The sequence below is a fragment of the Gymnodraco acuticeps genome, unplaced genomic scaffold (genome assembly GCF_902827175.1).
Source record: "Gymnodraco acuticeps unplaced genomic scaffold, fGymAcu1.1, whole genome shotgun sequence".
In the NCBI taxonomy this organism is placed as follows: Eukaryota; Metazoa; Chordata; class Actinopteri; order Perciformes; family Bathydraconidae; genus Gymnodraco; species Gymnodraco acuticeps.
Window position 1 is genome coordinate 4,862,907 of NW_022990271.1, and position 15,279 is coordinate 4,878,185.

General features: G+C 39.7%; 1 protein-coding gene across 4 annotated transcripts in view; it reads right to left on the reverse strand.

Moving 5' to 3' along the window:
* Window positions 1-15,279, reverse strand: part of csnk1g1 (casein kinase 1, gamma 1) — a 32,790-nt gene that overhangs the window by 14,659 nt on the left and 2,852 nt on the right. For all 4 annotated transcript variants that reach the window (XM_034221040.1, XM_034221039.1, XM_034221038.1 and 1 more), the window contains exons 2-4: window positions 11,857-12,284; window positions 11,431-11,471; window positions 9,548-9,617 (exon numbers count right to left, since the gene is read on the reverse strand). In XM_034221040.1, the coding sequence (XP_034076931.1) occupies window positions 9,548-9,617; window positions 11,431-11,471; window positions 11,857-12,043 (298 nt within the window). In that variant the 5' untranslated portion in view covers window positions 12,044-12,284. The remainder of the gene's footprint in view (window positions 1-9,547; window positions 9,618-11,430; window positions 11,472-11,856; window positions 12,285-15,279) is intronic.

A 15,279-nucleotide genomic window follows, 5' to 3' on the forward strand; every position in this document is an offset into this window, starting at 1 on the left:
AAAAGGGTGTTGTTTTACCTTTTCTCTTATTCCTACAGATTTTACATCTTTCTGCTTTTTAGAGGCTCATCATCCAGCACACAGTGTGAAATTATTTGTATTATAATCTAATGATTTGTAGGATTTCAAGTTTTATGCATATCCAATTCCTTAACGTTAATAATAATAATAATAATTTGTAATTAGTGATATCTGTATTCTTTGTCGTTTTCATGACCACATCCTGAACTTTGTTTCAAAAACAGGAAATCAGGTCAAACTGTTAATTGCCTTATGGCGGAGCAGGATATAAAGTTTGCCCCTGCTTATTGCTGAGTCCCATTAAAGTGGGCGCTTCAATCATACAGACCTTGTTTCATCAGACTGCTTAAACTCAGCTCAGTCCTTGAAAATATTATAATTGCATGAAAGTTAGAAGAAGAAGGGACTTCCTGATTGCTTTTCATGTCCCTGTTCCTCAAGCCATTCTTTTAATATTGAGTATCAGCACATTTCGAAATGAAAATAACTAATTGAGAGATAAAGCTAGTGCTACCTTGAGATCTGCACTATCTGGGTGCCATTTAGTTAGGGGTTTGTTCTTGTGCTGATTTTTATCATTGATATTACCCTTAAGAAATGTCACATTTGACAAATTGAATATTCACCTTCGGTTGGAAATTGTGTAAAGGAAGTGCTCAAGAAACATGACCTTAATTGCTCGATTGTCGATGAGCCTGTCCTTGAACACATTTGGTCGAAAAGAAATGACCATCAGAAACCGGCCAAAAGTCTTGACCCCTCGCAGCTTTCAACTTCTAACAGTCTGTGGTGGCTTGAACCCTGAGATCGCTGCTTTTAATACATTTTGTTTTCCAACTAACACATTTACTTTATCTCAGTCTCTATTTCTTCAAACTTTTCTTCTGCAGATATACCTTTGCAACTTTTGGACAGCCTGCCATCTCACAATATATTGGTTTTATAATCAGTTCATTCATTTTTTGTGTGCCCAATGAAGGAGAAATTGTGTGCCACAATGAATGGGACATTTAATTTCCTTGTTATCTTGTTGAGTAGTTTAAGCAAAGAATAAAACTCAGAAAGCGAATTCTTAACCCGTTTGAATGCGTTCAAATATCCTGAGGGCATTCCACCCACAAGCTGGGTAATAGTTAATACACTGCAGTATAAACAGTGGCATGAATGCTGTCAGCTAGCATATGGGCATGTAGGAGGCATGCTGTGCTCCATCTCGTGTTTCTGGACACCATTATGCAGTTCTGTGGGTTGCTAATTGTACCACAGGAATGAGTGCCTTGAAACCCCGGATGACTGTGGGAAGCCTGAAAATGTGGCAGATTGGAGATGTGCTGTAAGTAAGTGGATACACGGTGGTTCAATTGAAAACAAGGTTGGTCAAGCTTTTAACTAGCAAAGGGTATCCAGGGATCACCCAACAACTGTTCTGAAAATACATCTCATCTCTAATGCCCCTTTCACACCAGCGCTTTTTCAGCTCCGGCTCGGAGCTGGAGCCTGAAAAGCGCCGGGTTTTCCTGTTCACACCGCAGCGGCGCCGGCTCTTAGCTCCGGAATCCGGTTCACTTCCAGCTCCAAAAAATTGTCGGTCTAGAGGCAAGAGCTTCGGAGCTAAGAGGTGGCGTCGCTTACGTCTCTCTTACGTCGAGGCGTGCAGGAAACTAAACCCACCTCCCCTGAACATGGGTCGACTGTCATGCCTGCCTACAAGCAGTAGTGCTTATAAACACACTTTATAAAGTCAGGCAACACTAACCAGGCTCCGTGTGATTCTGTTTATTTGTACCTTACTTTGACCATCCGTTCACTGTTATTGATCATTGTGGAGAGAGGCAGACGTGTTGTTTTGTATTATAGCAGCTATCGGATGGAATCAATACATGGGCTGCACAGGTTGTCGTGTCCGACTATCACAAGTAGAATCATAATAAAAATACGCCGGTAAAATGTGCCTGTAGAAAACGGTTTATGCCACAATAGGATAGCAATAGCAAGTAGTCAGTTTAGCTTCGGTTGCTATGCTAACATCACCCATTTTATACCAGAGAAACTTTCATAACAGCGTTGTGATACCAATTCAGACTGACACACATTCACTTAGGCTAAGGGGAACTGGGGATATGTATCAGCTGCTTGTGTGAGTCGGACAGTGAATACTTTAGAGCGGCGGCTGCAGTGTGAGCTAACCGGGAGCTAACGGAGGAGAATAAACTCCCGTGGAAGAGCAGCCAACACTGCAGTGGTCGGTAAATGCTGCAGAAACACATTAATAAACAATGAACCACGGCACTCTGGAGCAAAGTATAAGGTTGGAGAAGTCGTTATTCAATTTATTCTGGCTTCGTGTGATTAAAAGCAACACGATCATCGACCCGACGCAGTTCCCCGTTGTTGTGAGCGTCGTAATGCCGTTGGGGAGCAAATTAGCGATGTAAACGGTGACGTCATGACGCAGCAGCGGCAGCACCAGTCGGGTGCTGGGCGGTGCGAACAGAGCGGGAGCAGAAAAGGGAAACCGGAGCTGAACCAGAAAAGCTCTAGCTCGGAGCTAGAAAGGGAAAAGCGCTGGTGTGAAAGCCGCATAATTGTACAAGACTTGGAGCTACCACTTTTGTAGGGACCACTTTTGACTTTCATCTATTTACCATATATAATATAAATAATGGGAGGAATTCCTATTTAGTATAGTGTAGTTTTGACTTTGTCTTTAAGACATTTCTACAGTGTAATATAAAAGTATTTCATAAGTCACAGCAGCAGGTCTCTGATCAGAAAAGAATAAAACATCAGAAAATCCCTGCAACAAAGGTTGTACATGGGCTTTCACAAATGTATCAGTTCTGTCAGCTGTTGAATAAAAAAAGTCTATCTCATAGGATAGATAAAAGATTTGTAATGCATTACTGTAATCCGATCGAGGCACTGGCTTTAGTCCTTTACAACAAAAAGGGGAACAAGTTGAATGTGCGATGAATGAATGTGACTATTACTAGCTCAAATCTCCCATGACTGTGTGCTTTTTTTCACCCAGCTGTTGTCAACGACTATAACTTCATCTAGACTCCACGAAAACAGACCTGGGGCCTCATTTATAACGCCGTGCGTAGGATTCACGTGGGAAGGTTGCTTACGTCAGTGGTTCCCAAACTTTTTGTGCCCAAGGCACACCAAAGGACAAGTAAACATCTCAAGGCACACCTATTGTGCAAAATAGCCCTTATAACACGTGTTATCACTCATATCATGTAAAATATCTGTAAATGTGCATAATTATTTACTAATGCCAAATAAAATGTGACAAAGACAACTATATTACTCAAAATATTTCAGAAATTAATTTGAAACTTTATCAAATTAGGCTTCATCAAAGCAGCAACACACTCATTTAAACCAGACAGGTCACAAAATTAAAAATGAGGCAAAGGAAACTCAGCAGAAATTCAGCACAGAGAACTGTCAATGCAAGGAAGCTGCATTGTCCATGGTCCTGAACTAAATTATAAATGTAACATTTCAGCAATCAGCATTGAAACATGTGCTATTGTAAATATTTTGCCGACTTACAAATTAGTGAGATACATGTGCCTGTCGGGGCGCTCAGAATTTGTGTATCCTTGGTGGCACTGAGGAGAGGGCCACTCGCAAGTCCTGTTCAACAGAGAGCCGTGACCTCCTGTTCTTCATGTAAATTAGAGTAGAGATCGCCAACTCCAGAGATGGGGTCGTTACTAAAAAAATATAATATATTACATATTACTTTTAAAAAAAAAGTAATATATTACACTACTTCGTTACTATATACATAAAGTAACTCGTTACTTTACTCGCCGAGCACGTACGAACTGAGCATGCGTGAGTGGCAATAACTTTCCTTACCAGCAGGCGGCGGTAGTGTGTATTTGTCATTCAAAACAGGCAACAACCGGAAGACAGAGAAGAAGAACAGACTACGTGATATAAACAAACAACAAAAAGCGTGTACGGTAGCTTCACCTTAGCATGTGTTCTTTGCAGGTGTTTGTTGAGGTTTGACGTGGTGTTTCCAGCAGTGGATAACAGCTTCTGGCCTGGACACAGTTTGCACCTCACCGTCACATTCCTGTCTATTCTTCGGACGAACTCAAAATAATGGGCAAACCTCCACCGCTCGAAAGTTATCGTTGACTCAGCCATGTTTATGCAGCACTGCACGTGGAGATGTGGACGCGCAAATCGCGCAGATTACGTACATATAAACCTACAAAGTACTGATATAGTAAATTAAAAAATAATTATTTTTGTGTAGTTGTATATTGCAATGATAACGTATGGTTGTCACAAAATCCCACGGCACACCCGGACTTTCCTCAAGGCACACCAGTGTGCCGCGGCACACCGTTTGGAAACCACTGGCTTACGTAGTAAAAAATAGGTACAGAAATGTTCTGATTCACCAAACATTGCGCACCGGCGAGGAAAGTGCGTACAGCACTTCCTACGCCGGTTTCCCTTTATAAATCACAACCGACTCGAAATGCGGTGCAGCTTTTGCGGGCTTCACGTAACGCCCATATTTGCCTATAAATAGTCAAAGAAACGCCCATTCATTCATTCATTCTGACTGACTTTATGAAGAAGATCGCAGGAAATGACGACAGAACAGCTAAAAAATACATCTCACACCGTGTCAGATTTTGGTTATTTTGGGGAGGTCGAGATAAATCATATTGTTTGGTGGATGCAGTTTGAACCAGAGTAGCAGCATGGAGGTCGGATCGTCACCAAAATAAATAAATAAATGGCCCTAAAAAGGTTAATGACAAAAACAATACACATAGCCTTCCTCAGGCAGTGTGTTTGTACCGGGGACAGGAGACCCCCCCTTGATGAGAGACTGTAAGAAGTGATCGGGGAATCCCTCCGGAGTGGAGTCATGACGACTGGATCTGAATTATGTTTTTGTATTTGGTGGTTTGTGTTCCAGCTGTCGATCAGCTGTGCGCAGCGTCACCACTGCAGCCTGTGCGTCTCAACCCCCCCCGCAGCAACCCTATATATCCACCAGTTAAAGGAAATACAACTAATGTGTTGTGTTATATTAGCTGTACAATTTACTACATATGGTGTTCTTAGCTTCCATACCTCCTGTGTTTTACGAGCGACTTATCAAGTCTTAGCAAACGGCATAAAACACGATTAAACGTGATAGTATATAAAACCATGCTCGTATCTACAACCTATAGAAATGCAACACGGCGTCAGTTTAAAGTAATTCTGTCCTCCTGCTTACCGCATCATTTATGAGAAAACATTCCATAACATTAACACAACATATTCGAGGTGGTTTTAAATAACATATCCGTATTTATTTATTTCTCCAAGTTGTGTTTTTGTGTACACTGAGGAGTCTCAAACAGGCGTTTGTTTAATCATTTTAAGATTGGCTTTAATCAATGTTTGAAAATGAATTCTTCATATATGATAAATGAGAGGTAACGTTTTATTTATGGTATTATTTCCACATATTTCTCTCCATTCTTCCTTCTGCCGTTTGTGTGCTTAGTGCGTACGCATGGGTTAGAGTTTGCGTGGAGGACCGCACGTTTTCCCGTCAAGTTAGTAATTTATAAATCGCAAACATTGCGTAGAAACTGGCATAGGCCATTTTTTGAGCGTATATCCCTTTATAAATGAGGCCCCTGACCTTCAATGTTTTATTGTGACTGTCTGGTGGTAGTTGTTCTGTTATCAATATTTACCAACAATGTGACATTGTGGGATGCAGGAAAAGTTAAGATTAAGCATAAACTTATTTATATTTGATTCCTTCATGCAAGTTGGCACCATCAAATGCCTTTAAAACAACACAAATGATACTGGGATACTTGTGGAGTTTGCATGTTTGCATGTTCTCCTCGTGCCTGTGTGGGTTTCCTCCCACAGTCCAAAGAAATGCAGGTTAGGTGAATTCGTGACTCTAAATTAAAAACTGTAGGTGTGAATTAGTTGTTCTTACTATATATATATATATATATAAATAATGTGCATACTAGTATGTGTGTCAGTCTAGCGATAGTTTAGAGATAGCTGAATAGATGGATTTTCGCAATGTAGATTTATGACAGGTATGTGAATACATGTGTGTATTAAAGAAGTAGTATAAGGAGACAGACGAGATCTTCATGGTTCTGAGTTGGCTCTTCAGAAAGCTTCAACTTTTGAGGATTTGAGCCGGCTTTCTGACATGCGTATTTGCTGGCACGCTTACATTTTGTGGCTGCTTTGCAAAACTGCACTGCATAACTGCGACCACAAGTAACTGTCAGGCCTTTAAACAAAAACAAATCAACATTTTTAATGTGCAATCCTTTATAACATGTAGAAAGACTACTAAAGGGCTGGTTTGTCTTTTTTAAAGATATACAGAATACATTTCTTGAGTGCTCATAAATCACTGGCCGTGTTGCAAAGGTGAATTATTACATTACCTTATACAGTATTCACCTAGATAAAGTTGAATTATTAAATGTCACATTGCTAAAAACTAATTCATACTGTATTTATTAACATCCCTGTTGCTGCAGTTGTTATAATCTTTAAGATACATTTCTTAACAACTGATAAGAATCTAAAAAACCAACAAAAACAATGCTCTCTAGCTTATTTTCTGAAAAACAGTGCCATGAGAGAAGTTCTATTCTTAACAATTATTGATGTGCTGCTGGCCTTTTCTTTACATGTCTGCAAAATATACATGTAGTACGCCTTGTCACTGTGGGAAATGTTTACTCTTTGGGTTTGCAATGGTCACAGAGCTGGTGTAGTGTTTCATGGCCAGCTCTGACTGCCAATTCTTTTCACAGCTCAATAGTGGCCGCCCACCCTTGAACAAAACCCTCTTGATCTTCAAAACCATCTTGTGTCCTCAGCTAAATAAGTCCTCAGTCTGCAGGCTTGTAAAACCAAAGCAGCTTGAAGCTGTTATTGACTGCAATGATAAATATTCCCATCATATCAGGAAGGAAAATCCTAATTCCTAATTGAATCGTCCTCATTAAAACCAGTGACAGTCGGCTATGCACTGGATACGACACCTGATGGAACATCTGAGTCGAACCACATTTATTCATAAAGCCCCTGTCGCACAGACACTGGGACAACCACATTGGCTGGGAGGAATGTGGCACAACACACAGCCAAGAAGAAATGGAGGTCACATCATCCCATCTGGAGGCGAGGACAGAGGCAGGTTAGTACTAAGAGAGGCAGACCCACTCTCTAAATATTTAATGAGTTTCCGCACAGTTGGCCTTTTCCAGCCCTTGCCTTTGCATAACAATAGCCATTATATTCCCAGTCTGGTTATCATATATGCGTGTGTAGCGATCCAAAAAGAACATCAAGGACCATAAATCACAAAAATTTGCCTTTTATCTTCCATGCCACAATGTGACTGACCACCCCTAAACTGTATCACTGTTATTAAACCATTTTCTTTGGAAATTCACAAGCAACATGATTATCAATCACTAGCGCCACTCTAGGTATATCCAAGTGACAATCAGGGCAATGCTTACATTATTATGTAACCACTTCACCAGAAGAGCAACGCAAAACTATTTCAAAAATATTTTCTATTGTTCCATGGTTTCTAGCGTTCCCACCCATTTCCTCTTGTACCATGTGAAAAAAGTTTCCCCTCATTTATTTCTCCGTTGTATTCATTTCATCCTCACAAGATTCCTGTCAGTAACAGTGATGCATCATCAGACCTTGACTAATCTTTTATGACAAACTGATAAACTCTCAGGGGAGCAATGGGAAGAAAAGTCTATGGAGCAGCTTGTATTGTATTGTTTTTCATTCTGAACACAGAATAACAAACCGTTGAGGGCACGGCTCCAACAAAATAACAATATGAGGATCTGAAAAAAGACAAGCAGTTATGTCAGTGTTTGTACTGTAATTGTAGACATCACTACTCGACCCCATTTCAACATCAGACAGTGCAGGGGAACAACTATTGCAATGACCGTTATGTTTGAAAAAAACATAAAACCTTAGAACAATGATTAAAATAAATATGTAATGGATTTCAGGATTTACCGTTACAGATCAAGATCTAAATGTTTACAGTTTAGACATTCAGGTTGAAGTTGTTTTGGCATGACTAATCGAACCAAAACGAATAAAGAGCACCGAATACAGACTGGTATTGCACTAAAATGGAAATAACAGGCATTGATATTAAGTGACCATGAAGATATTAGGCAACTGATATCTGCAAAGTTTTATGGCATGCATATTAAATATAATACGGTGATGTGTATTAGTGTCAACCTTTGATCACATCATTTAGCCTCATGCAATGACAGCAGTTTGAAGTCAACAGTTCCCGGATGTTTTAACAAGACGAAGGCTAATCACATAAGTGAATTCCTTTGCTACACGCAGCAAAGTGACACCATACTGTATAGGCCTGCTTCAGACTAAAATCAATATACTGAGATGGGTCAAATGACTGTGTAATGTGAAAGGGCTCATTCTTAGTGACGAAACTTCAGAGAATCATTAAATGCTGGTTAAATATTCATGTTGCTCTAGATTTCCACCACTTACCAGGCTAAAAAAACATTGTGATCTAGTAGCTGGTATAATAAAAAAATCCACTTGCCATTTGGCTGGTAGACAAACAATGTCAGCACCTAACTGCACATGATGGAAATGCAAATAGGAATGTGCAATAGAGACGTCTAGGTCTTAGATTAGTCCCTCTGGTTCCATAGTTCATGGAACTTTTTGTCAAAATGGACAAAGTTACCACCTAGCTAGATAAATCCATCGAGAGTTGAGGTTGACCAAAAAAACAGAGCTACATGGAGAGTGACGCACCAGGTGTCGATGAATGAATGATAATGTTGCTGTGTAACTGCTGAATGTGTAAATAAGCAACTGTTTGCTCACAAGTTTGCCAATCGTCAACCTAACACAGTATTAATATGTCAGTGTAAAAACATTGATTTGCCTATATTTTAAATGTAGTTGTTCATTATGTACATATAAACATATTCCAACACATGAAGACTGAACCCATGCAGACCCAAGCTGAGTCCGCAAATAATTCAAAAGATGTTTACGTTATCTTCAGCACACATGTGTCTGCTGTCGACAGCACACCACTAATATACAGACATACAGCCCTGAATAATTTACCTTCTCAAATAGTGTGCAATTCTTTCCTCTATAACAATAAGGAAGTGTTTCAGTGAATCATCAGCTGCTGCATCTGTTTGGTCTATGAATAAGACTCTTTATGTCACCATCTTTCATAATGACACATGGCACATTGGCATCGATGCACTCATGTACACAAAGTCCTGGAGATTAAAATAATTTGCTGACGCAGCTTAATATCAATACGTAACCTGAGCGGAGTAAGCACATGTTTTGGAAATGATGTAATCTTCTTGGCTGATCTTCCAAAACAGACAAATCATTGCCATACAGCCACATCAAAACACCAGGAGAGGTATATCTGTGACCTTACCTGTAGTTCCCAGTGTTTTGTAGAACCGGTACTCTAGATGCAACTGTGGTGCCCTCGACTTCACTGGTTCCTGCACAGTGGACACATTCAAACCAGTACCAGGTTAATGAAAATAACCTTTAAACTGGATTAAAACAATGACAAAACTGAAACAGAAAACAACATAGAATTCCTTTAAGAAGGGTGTGAAATTGTTTTGATGACTCATCTTTCACTTGATGCTGGCTCATGAATTTAGGATGTACCAGGACAACTCTCTCGCCATGTAACACTAGCAGGTCAGCCAAACTAACTGGCACTAGCAGCACAAACATTGTCATGAATGCTGATTTGGGTGTCAGTTTTTCACAAGGGTGACCAGCCATTCTTTCTTCGAATAAAACTTCAAATATGTGCATAATCTGAACCTGGGATTAAAACCGTCAAATCAGTAATGTGTAGGGATGTAACGATACCAAAAACTAATAAAAAGTCCACGGTGCGATATATATCGCGATATTGAAAAATAAAGAAAAAAGTGTGAATTTTTTTTTTTTTTTACTTGAATTTTTTTTCCTTTATTAAATAATAAATCTGATTTGTACAGGATTTTAGTAGGATAGTAGTATTTTAAAGTGTCAACAATATAATAATCAGACCCTGCAATAGAATAAATCAAGTTTCACTTTAGTTTTTCAAGTAACTCAACTCTAACTCACTCACTCAGCATCATTAAGGTTATCTGTTAGGAATATGAGCATGTCCACATTTCCAGGTAGAAGCTGGGATGTTTGGGCGTTTACAAAATCCCCTGCTGTGGAAAAAACTCTCTTGCTTGGTACTGATGTTGCTGGGACAGAGAGATATGCTTTGGCCATGGGTGACAGCAGTGGGTCAAACTGTGCATTGTCTCTCCACCACTTCAAAAACAATACAGTTTTTGCCAAGAAGGTGAGGCTTATTGACAGGGCGAGATATAAATATACTGTCGGTACTTGTCAATGTCTCTAGGTGTGTACATGTAGCCCTGTAAATGTCCTTTTGTATTATCTGTTGTTTTATGTTCATGTTGTAACCTACTTGCTGCCATGTTGGACAGGTCTCCCTTGAAAAAGAGATCGATGATCTCAATGGGACCATCTGGTTAAATAAAGGTTTAAAAAAAAAAAAGAAGAGAGGTATTGAGACATTTATTTACCGTGATATTCGATATATCGTTACATCCCTAGTAATGTGTAAAAGGAGATGGCGGACTCCTCCACTATGCGAGTCACCCTAAAAAAAACTACCGTCAGTCTCTCATGTTTTGGCCAAGCTTCTTCTAAACTCAAACTCAAGTCTTTCTCCAAAGTTAAACACCACCAAAACATCCCATTTAGTCTGGTAAATATAATATTAAATACACACAATATTTTTTTAATAATAATCTATTGAAATATACCATTCAAAGTCACCTAGAAAAATAACTTGCCCCACCCAATTCTAAAACGTATCTCTAGTTCACTTATGTTGTAAAAAACATTCTTCAATATATAAAAGCACTGCATATGTGTCTGCTATTTGAGCAACTGGAAACTGTTTGCCGTAGTAAACTAAATACTAGTGTAGATACTGTTTTCACCACCCTCTGGTGAACAATAAATGCATGAGTCATGGTTTTTAGTCCAGCAGCCATGAGGAAGACAGACATCTCATTCACATTTCTATCAAAGACCAAAACAGTCCAGTAAAACCCCACTGACCTACCGGAGCAAAGCCTCAGATTTTCTGATAATCAACCCAAAGTGGCAATAGGTTAACCAAGTGCTTCATTATGCATCTATGAAACTGAATTTACTCTATCATTTAGCAAAGGAAATCAGAAGACGTGGGGAATCAAGCAGTGAAATAAAGTGTGCACTTACCAGTTTAATAGCTACATACTCGTTGGTGTAGAGATTCTTACCTGAAATAAAAAGGAGGGATGGCTTAGAAGGCTTTTAAAAATAAAGTACACCACTTACAACTTTACAACTGCGTCAGCAGGGAATAAGAAACTCTGCAGGTGATTGTGTCTGGGTGACTGAAGATTTTTGTGAGGTCTATATTACAGAAAATTGTCTAATTGTGTTCCTTTTTGAAAAAAGAAAAAAAAAGTGTGAATATACTCACTTTCCATGCAATTATACTTACAAATCTGAAAGTTCCATTTTTATCTAACTGTTTTAAGCGGTTTTGGTTAAATATATGGTCATTTTAGGAATGTCTTGCATTGTAGTGAGAGATGTATTTAGTCTACCCTGATTCATATAAATGGAGTTTGTTGAATACAAGATTTAGATTCAACTTACCAAGCTTCAATTCCCCAAAGTTTCCACAGCCGATCTTCTTGCCCACACGAAAGTTTGGCCCCACCATGAGAACCCCGGACGAACTGGAGGAGCCGGATGGTCGGGACGAGTGTCCGCTGCGGCTTCCCTGGGAAACTTTAGTGCTCCTGGCGGGCCGCTCGCCATATTTATCTCTCTGTTGATCCATGGTGTGAGCAGCACAGGTCAGCAGGAGCCCGGAGTGATGTAGAAAAAGGCCTCCTGGGCCGGGCCCTCCACAGCCACAGCCCGGTCACTGGCAGTGCCTGGGTGGCACAGTGACTCTCATGAGACAAAACCTGGCACAGCTGACCGACACTCCTCCTGTCCTCACCCTGTCACCTCACAGTTGTTAGGACAGGCTGATCTCTGGCCTCAACATCTGTCACAGGAAGGAGAAGGTGAAAGACCTGGAAGGCACAACATGGGACAGAGAGAAGATATTAACTCTCCACACACAGCACATGGAACATGGTAGTGCGGATCTAAGCGTTGTCTCCCATGTTAATCTGAAAAAATCCTGAAAAAGAAAATTGGATTGAAGAACATCATTTAGGCTGATCTTTTAGTGAGCAGAACAACTATCATAAGCATAACAATAGTAACCATACAATGACATTCCTAAAACTAGCAGCACATTGAAAACACTGGCATTGCAAACATCAATTTAAAGTAGTTTCACACAGACACATTTGATCCAATTTGAGTTAACAGAAAACCTGCCTCACAGGGAGAAAACACAATACAGTTAAATAAACCTGGAACTGAATCGGGCTTCAATGTTCAATAATAGTCAAATAAAGATCTGTGCTCATCTCAGCAGAGTTCAGTCAGGGGGCAAATCGTGCAGTGCAGACGAGTGAGGCACGGAGGGATGTAACACTGGCTAGACGACGTTAGATTTTAAAAATTGGGAAAAGGCTCCAGTTGCTCTTCTGAACTCTTACACAAGGTTTCAGTGTAAAATGTTTATATTGGTAAGGAACAACAATGGAGTGACAAGTAATACGAAAGCTTTCCTAAGACATATTTAGAAATGTTTTCCTTCATTTAACTTATCCCTAACATTGCAAGTTTAATTTATATTTGAAGGTCATGAGTCATATAATGTCTTACTGCAAGTACACAGGTCTAAATGAGGACAGCACTGGCTTACTGTAACACTGCTGCTGAGCTAAAGAGATAGTCATCAAGGCCCAGTGGTCACAGACAACACCAGTAAACAGTCTGAACATCAACACAAACCTTAAGTCATAGTTTGTGAGGATCGTGAAGGCATCTTCACCACCCACAGCTAGAGCCTGGCAGACACTGGGATTATTATGTAAACAATTATATAAAGCTACGACTGCTCGCAGGGACACCATAGCTTAACTTGATGGACACTGGTCGGCTTTCGCCAAGCGCTCAAATCATTTGGAGTTAAAACAACCCCCTTTCTACCACTGACAAGAACCCTGCAGATATTAAACGATGTGACCATAAAACATTAGGCTGTTTATGATTTAGGAATCACTAAGAAAAAAGATGTATGATGTTTATGAACTGCAGGCCTTTGGGGTCTCAATGCTGTCCGTAAATCAGGAGGAATTCCGGTTTCACTGATTATTTACCCAAAGAAATGCATTTAAAAGTCTAATGTTTACCATTACAAACAAAACCTTTTCCTTCTTTCAATAAAAAAAGCCACTAATGATTTCATGACAATGCTGTAATTCCCGAGCATGGAAAGGCTGCTGCTGAAGTATTTGTGTGTGGGCTTCCGGATGAGTCATGCTCAGTATTGCCTGCACACATCTCAGCATCAAAGACAGCTAGTTTGCTCTCAAGGGCAACCGAGCACTGTTGCTATTACATAAAACCAGGAACAGAACAACACGGCTATAAAACAGGTCTGCAGCTCCGACAGAAAGTGAGCTGTAACAGTTTCCATCGTGCAAATACTCATTTGTGGGCCACGCTGGTCTGGATTAGCTCAGCTCCTGATTGAAGACCAACTTTACACACAAACCCTGTTGGAGCAGGATTATAAACACACACTTACTGACACTGCTGTTCAGCTTGTGGAGATGCTAAACACAGCTTTTAACTTCCAATGTATACCAAGTTGTTATTACAATAATACGAGTGTAATGTGTCATTGTATTTGGGTGTGGGTAATTCTTTTCCAGAAGAGAGGCATGATTGATTCAAACTGCTCAGCAGACATTGTAGTCACATTGTTGCTCATTAGTCATTTCCTGTGCTTTTGTGTCTAAATAAAGAGAGATGTCCTCATTTCCATTATAATCATCATACTAACATCTACCATATACTTAAATCTTGTTTTGGAACACGAGGGTAGTTTTGAAGCAGCTAATGCAACACACAAGGCTGACATCAGGCTACTCTGGTTCCTTTGGGGCAAATTAAAAGCAAGCTTACCTTTAAGAAGTGTTTCCTTGTCAAATTGGAAAAAGTACGAGAAGTATGAGAAGTATGACATTATAACAACATTACTAAACGGATGGTACAGTTTTTCTGCCTGTTTTATGCGTTTGAAATGCGAGTAGGACCACATCCACATTGTATTGTCAGACATGTTCAGACATGCCTAACCTGAGGATTAGGATGGGGTAACATGAGGACAAGAACTTCATTCAAACGATATAAGGCAAAACAATTCCAACCTTTAATTACAAACAACAACAAAAGGCATATCGCATTATGCCGTTACGAGGCTCTAGGTGTTATTTGTTGTTTTACTTGTGTATTCTTTCCTCTGTTATTAAAACATATATCAGATTTGTTGGAATAACGTGTCCCTGTATGTTCTTCTCTGTGTAAGTAAACAAGACATGCTATGGAGCAAGTCTGTGTACATTCACATTAGTCAACTACCTAATTAACAAAGTGAACAACACATTCAGGCGTCCTGTGTTTTCTACAAATGGCTTCTTCAGTTTTGCAACATGGGGAACCCCCAGCCTTTATCCGTGCGGAGGCGCAGTGTCTCCTGATAAATGAGGATATGTTTGAGAATACACACCTTTTGGCATGCTTTAAAAAAGGGAGTTTAGTTCTTCAGAAGGGGAACACATGAAACGATTTTACAAATTCAAATCCTATAACAGAGTGATCCTAATATTAACCCTTTGTTTGCCCTTCTTGTTCAACAATTATTTTTAGACAGCATGCGCAGCAGACACATATCCAATGATATATTGGTTTTGTCAGACTTGCTTGAAATGTGTTCTGCAAATACTGCATGTTGCTATTATACAGTTACAGTACAAATGTGTACAGGTACATACATGCCTACAACTGTTTAAAGTCTCTCATTAGAGTGTTGTTAGCAATGTGCAGGCATTAATAACATCCCTATCAATAAACACATTCCTACTCATCCAGAAAAAAATAGAGCAT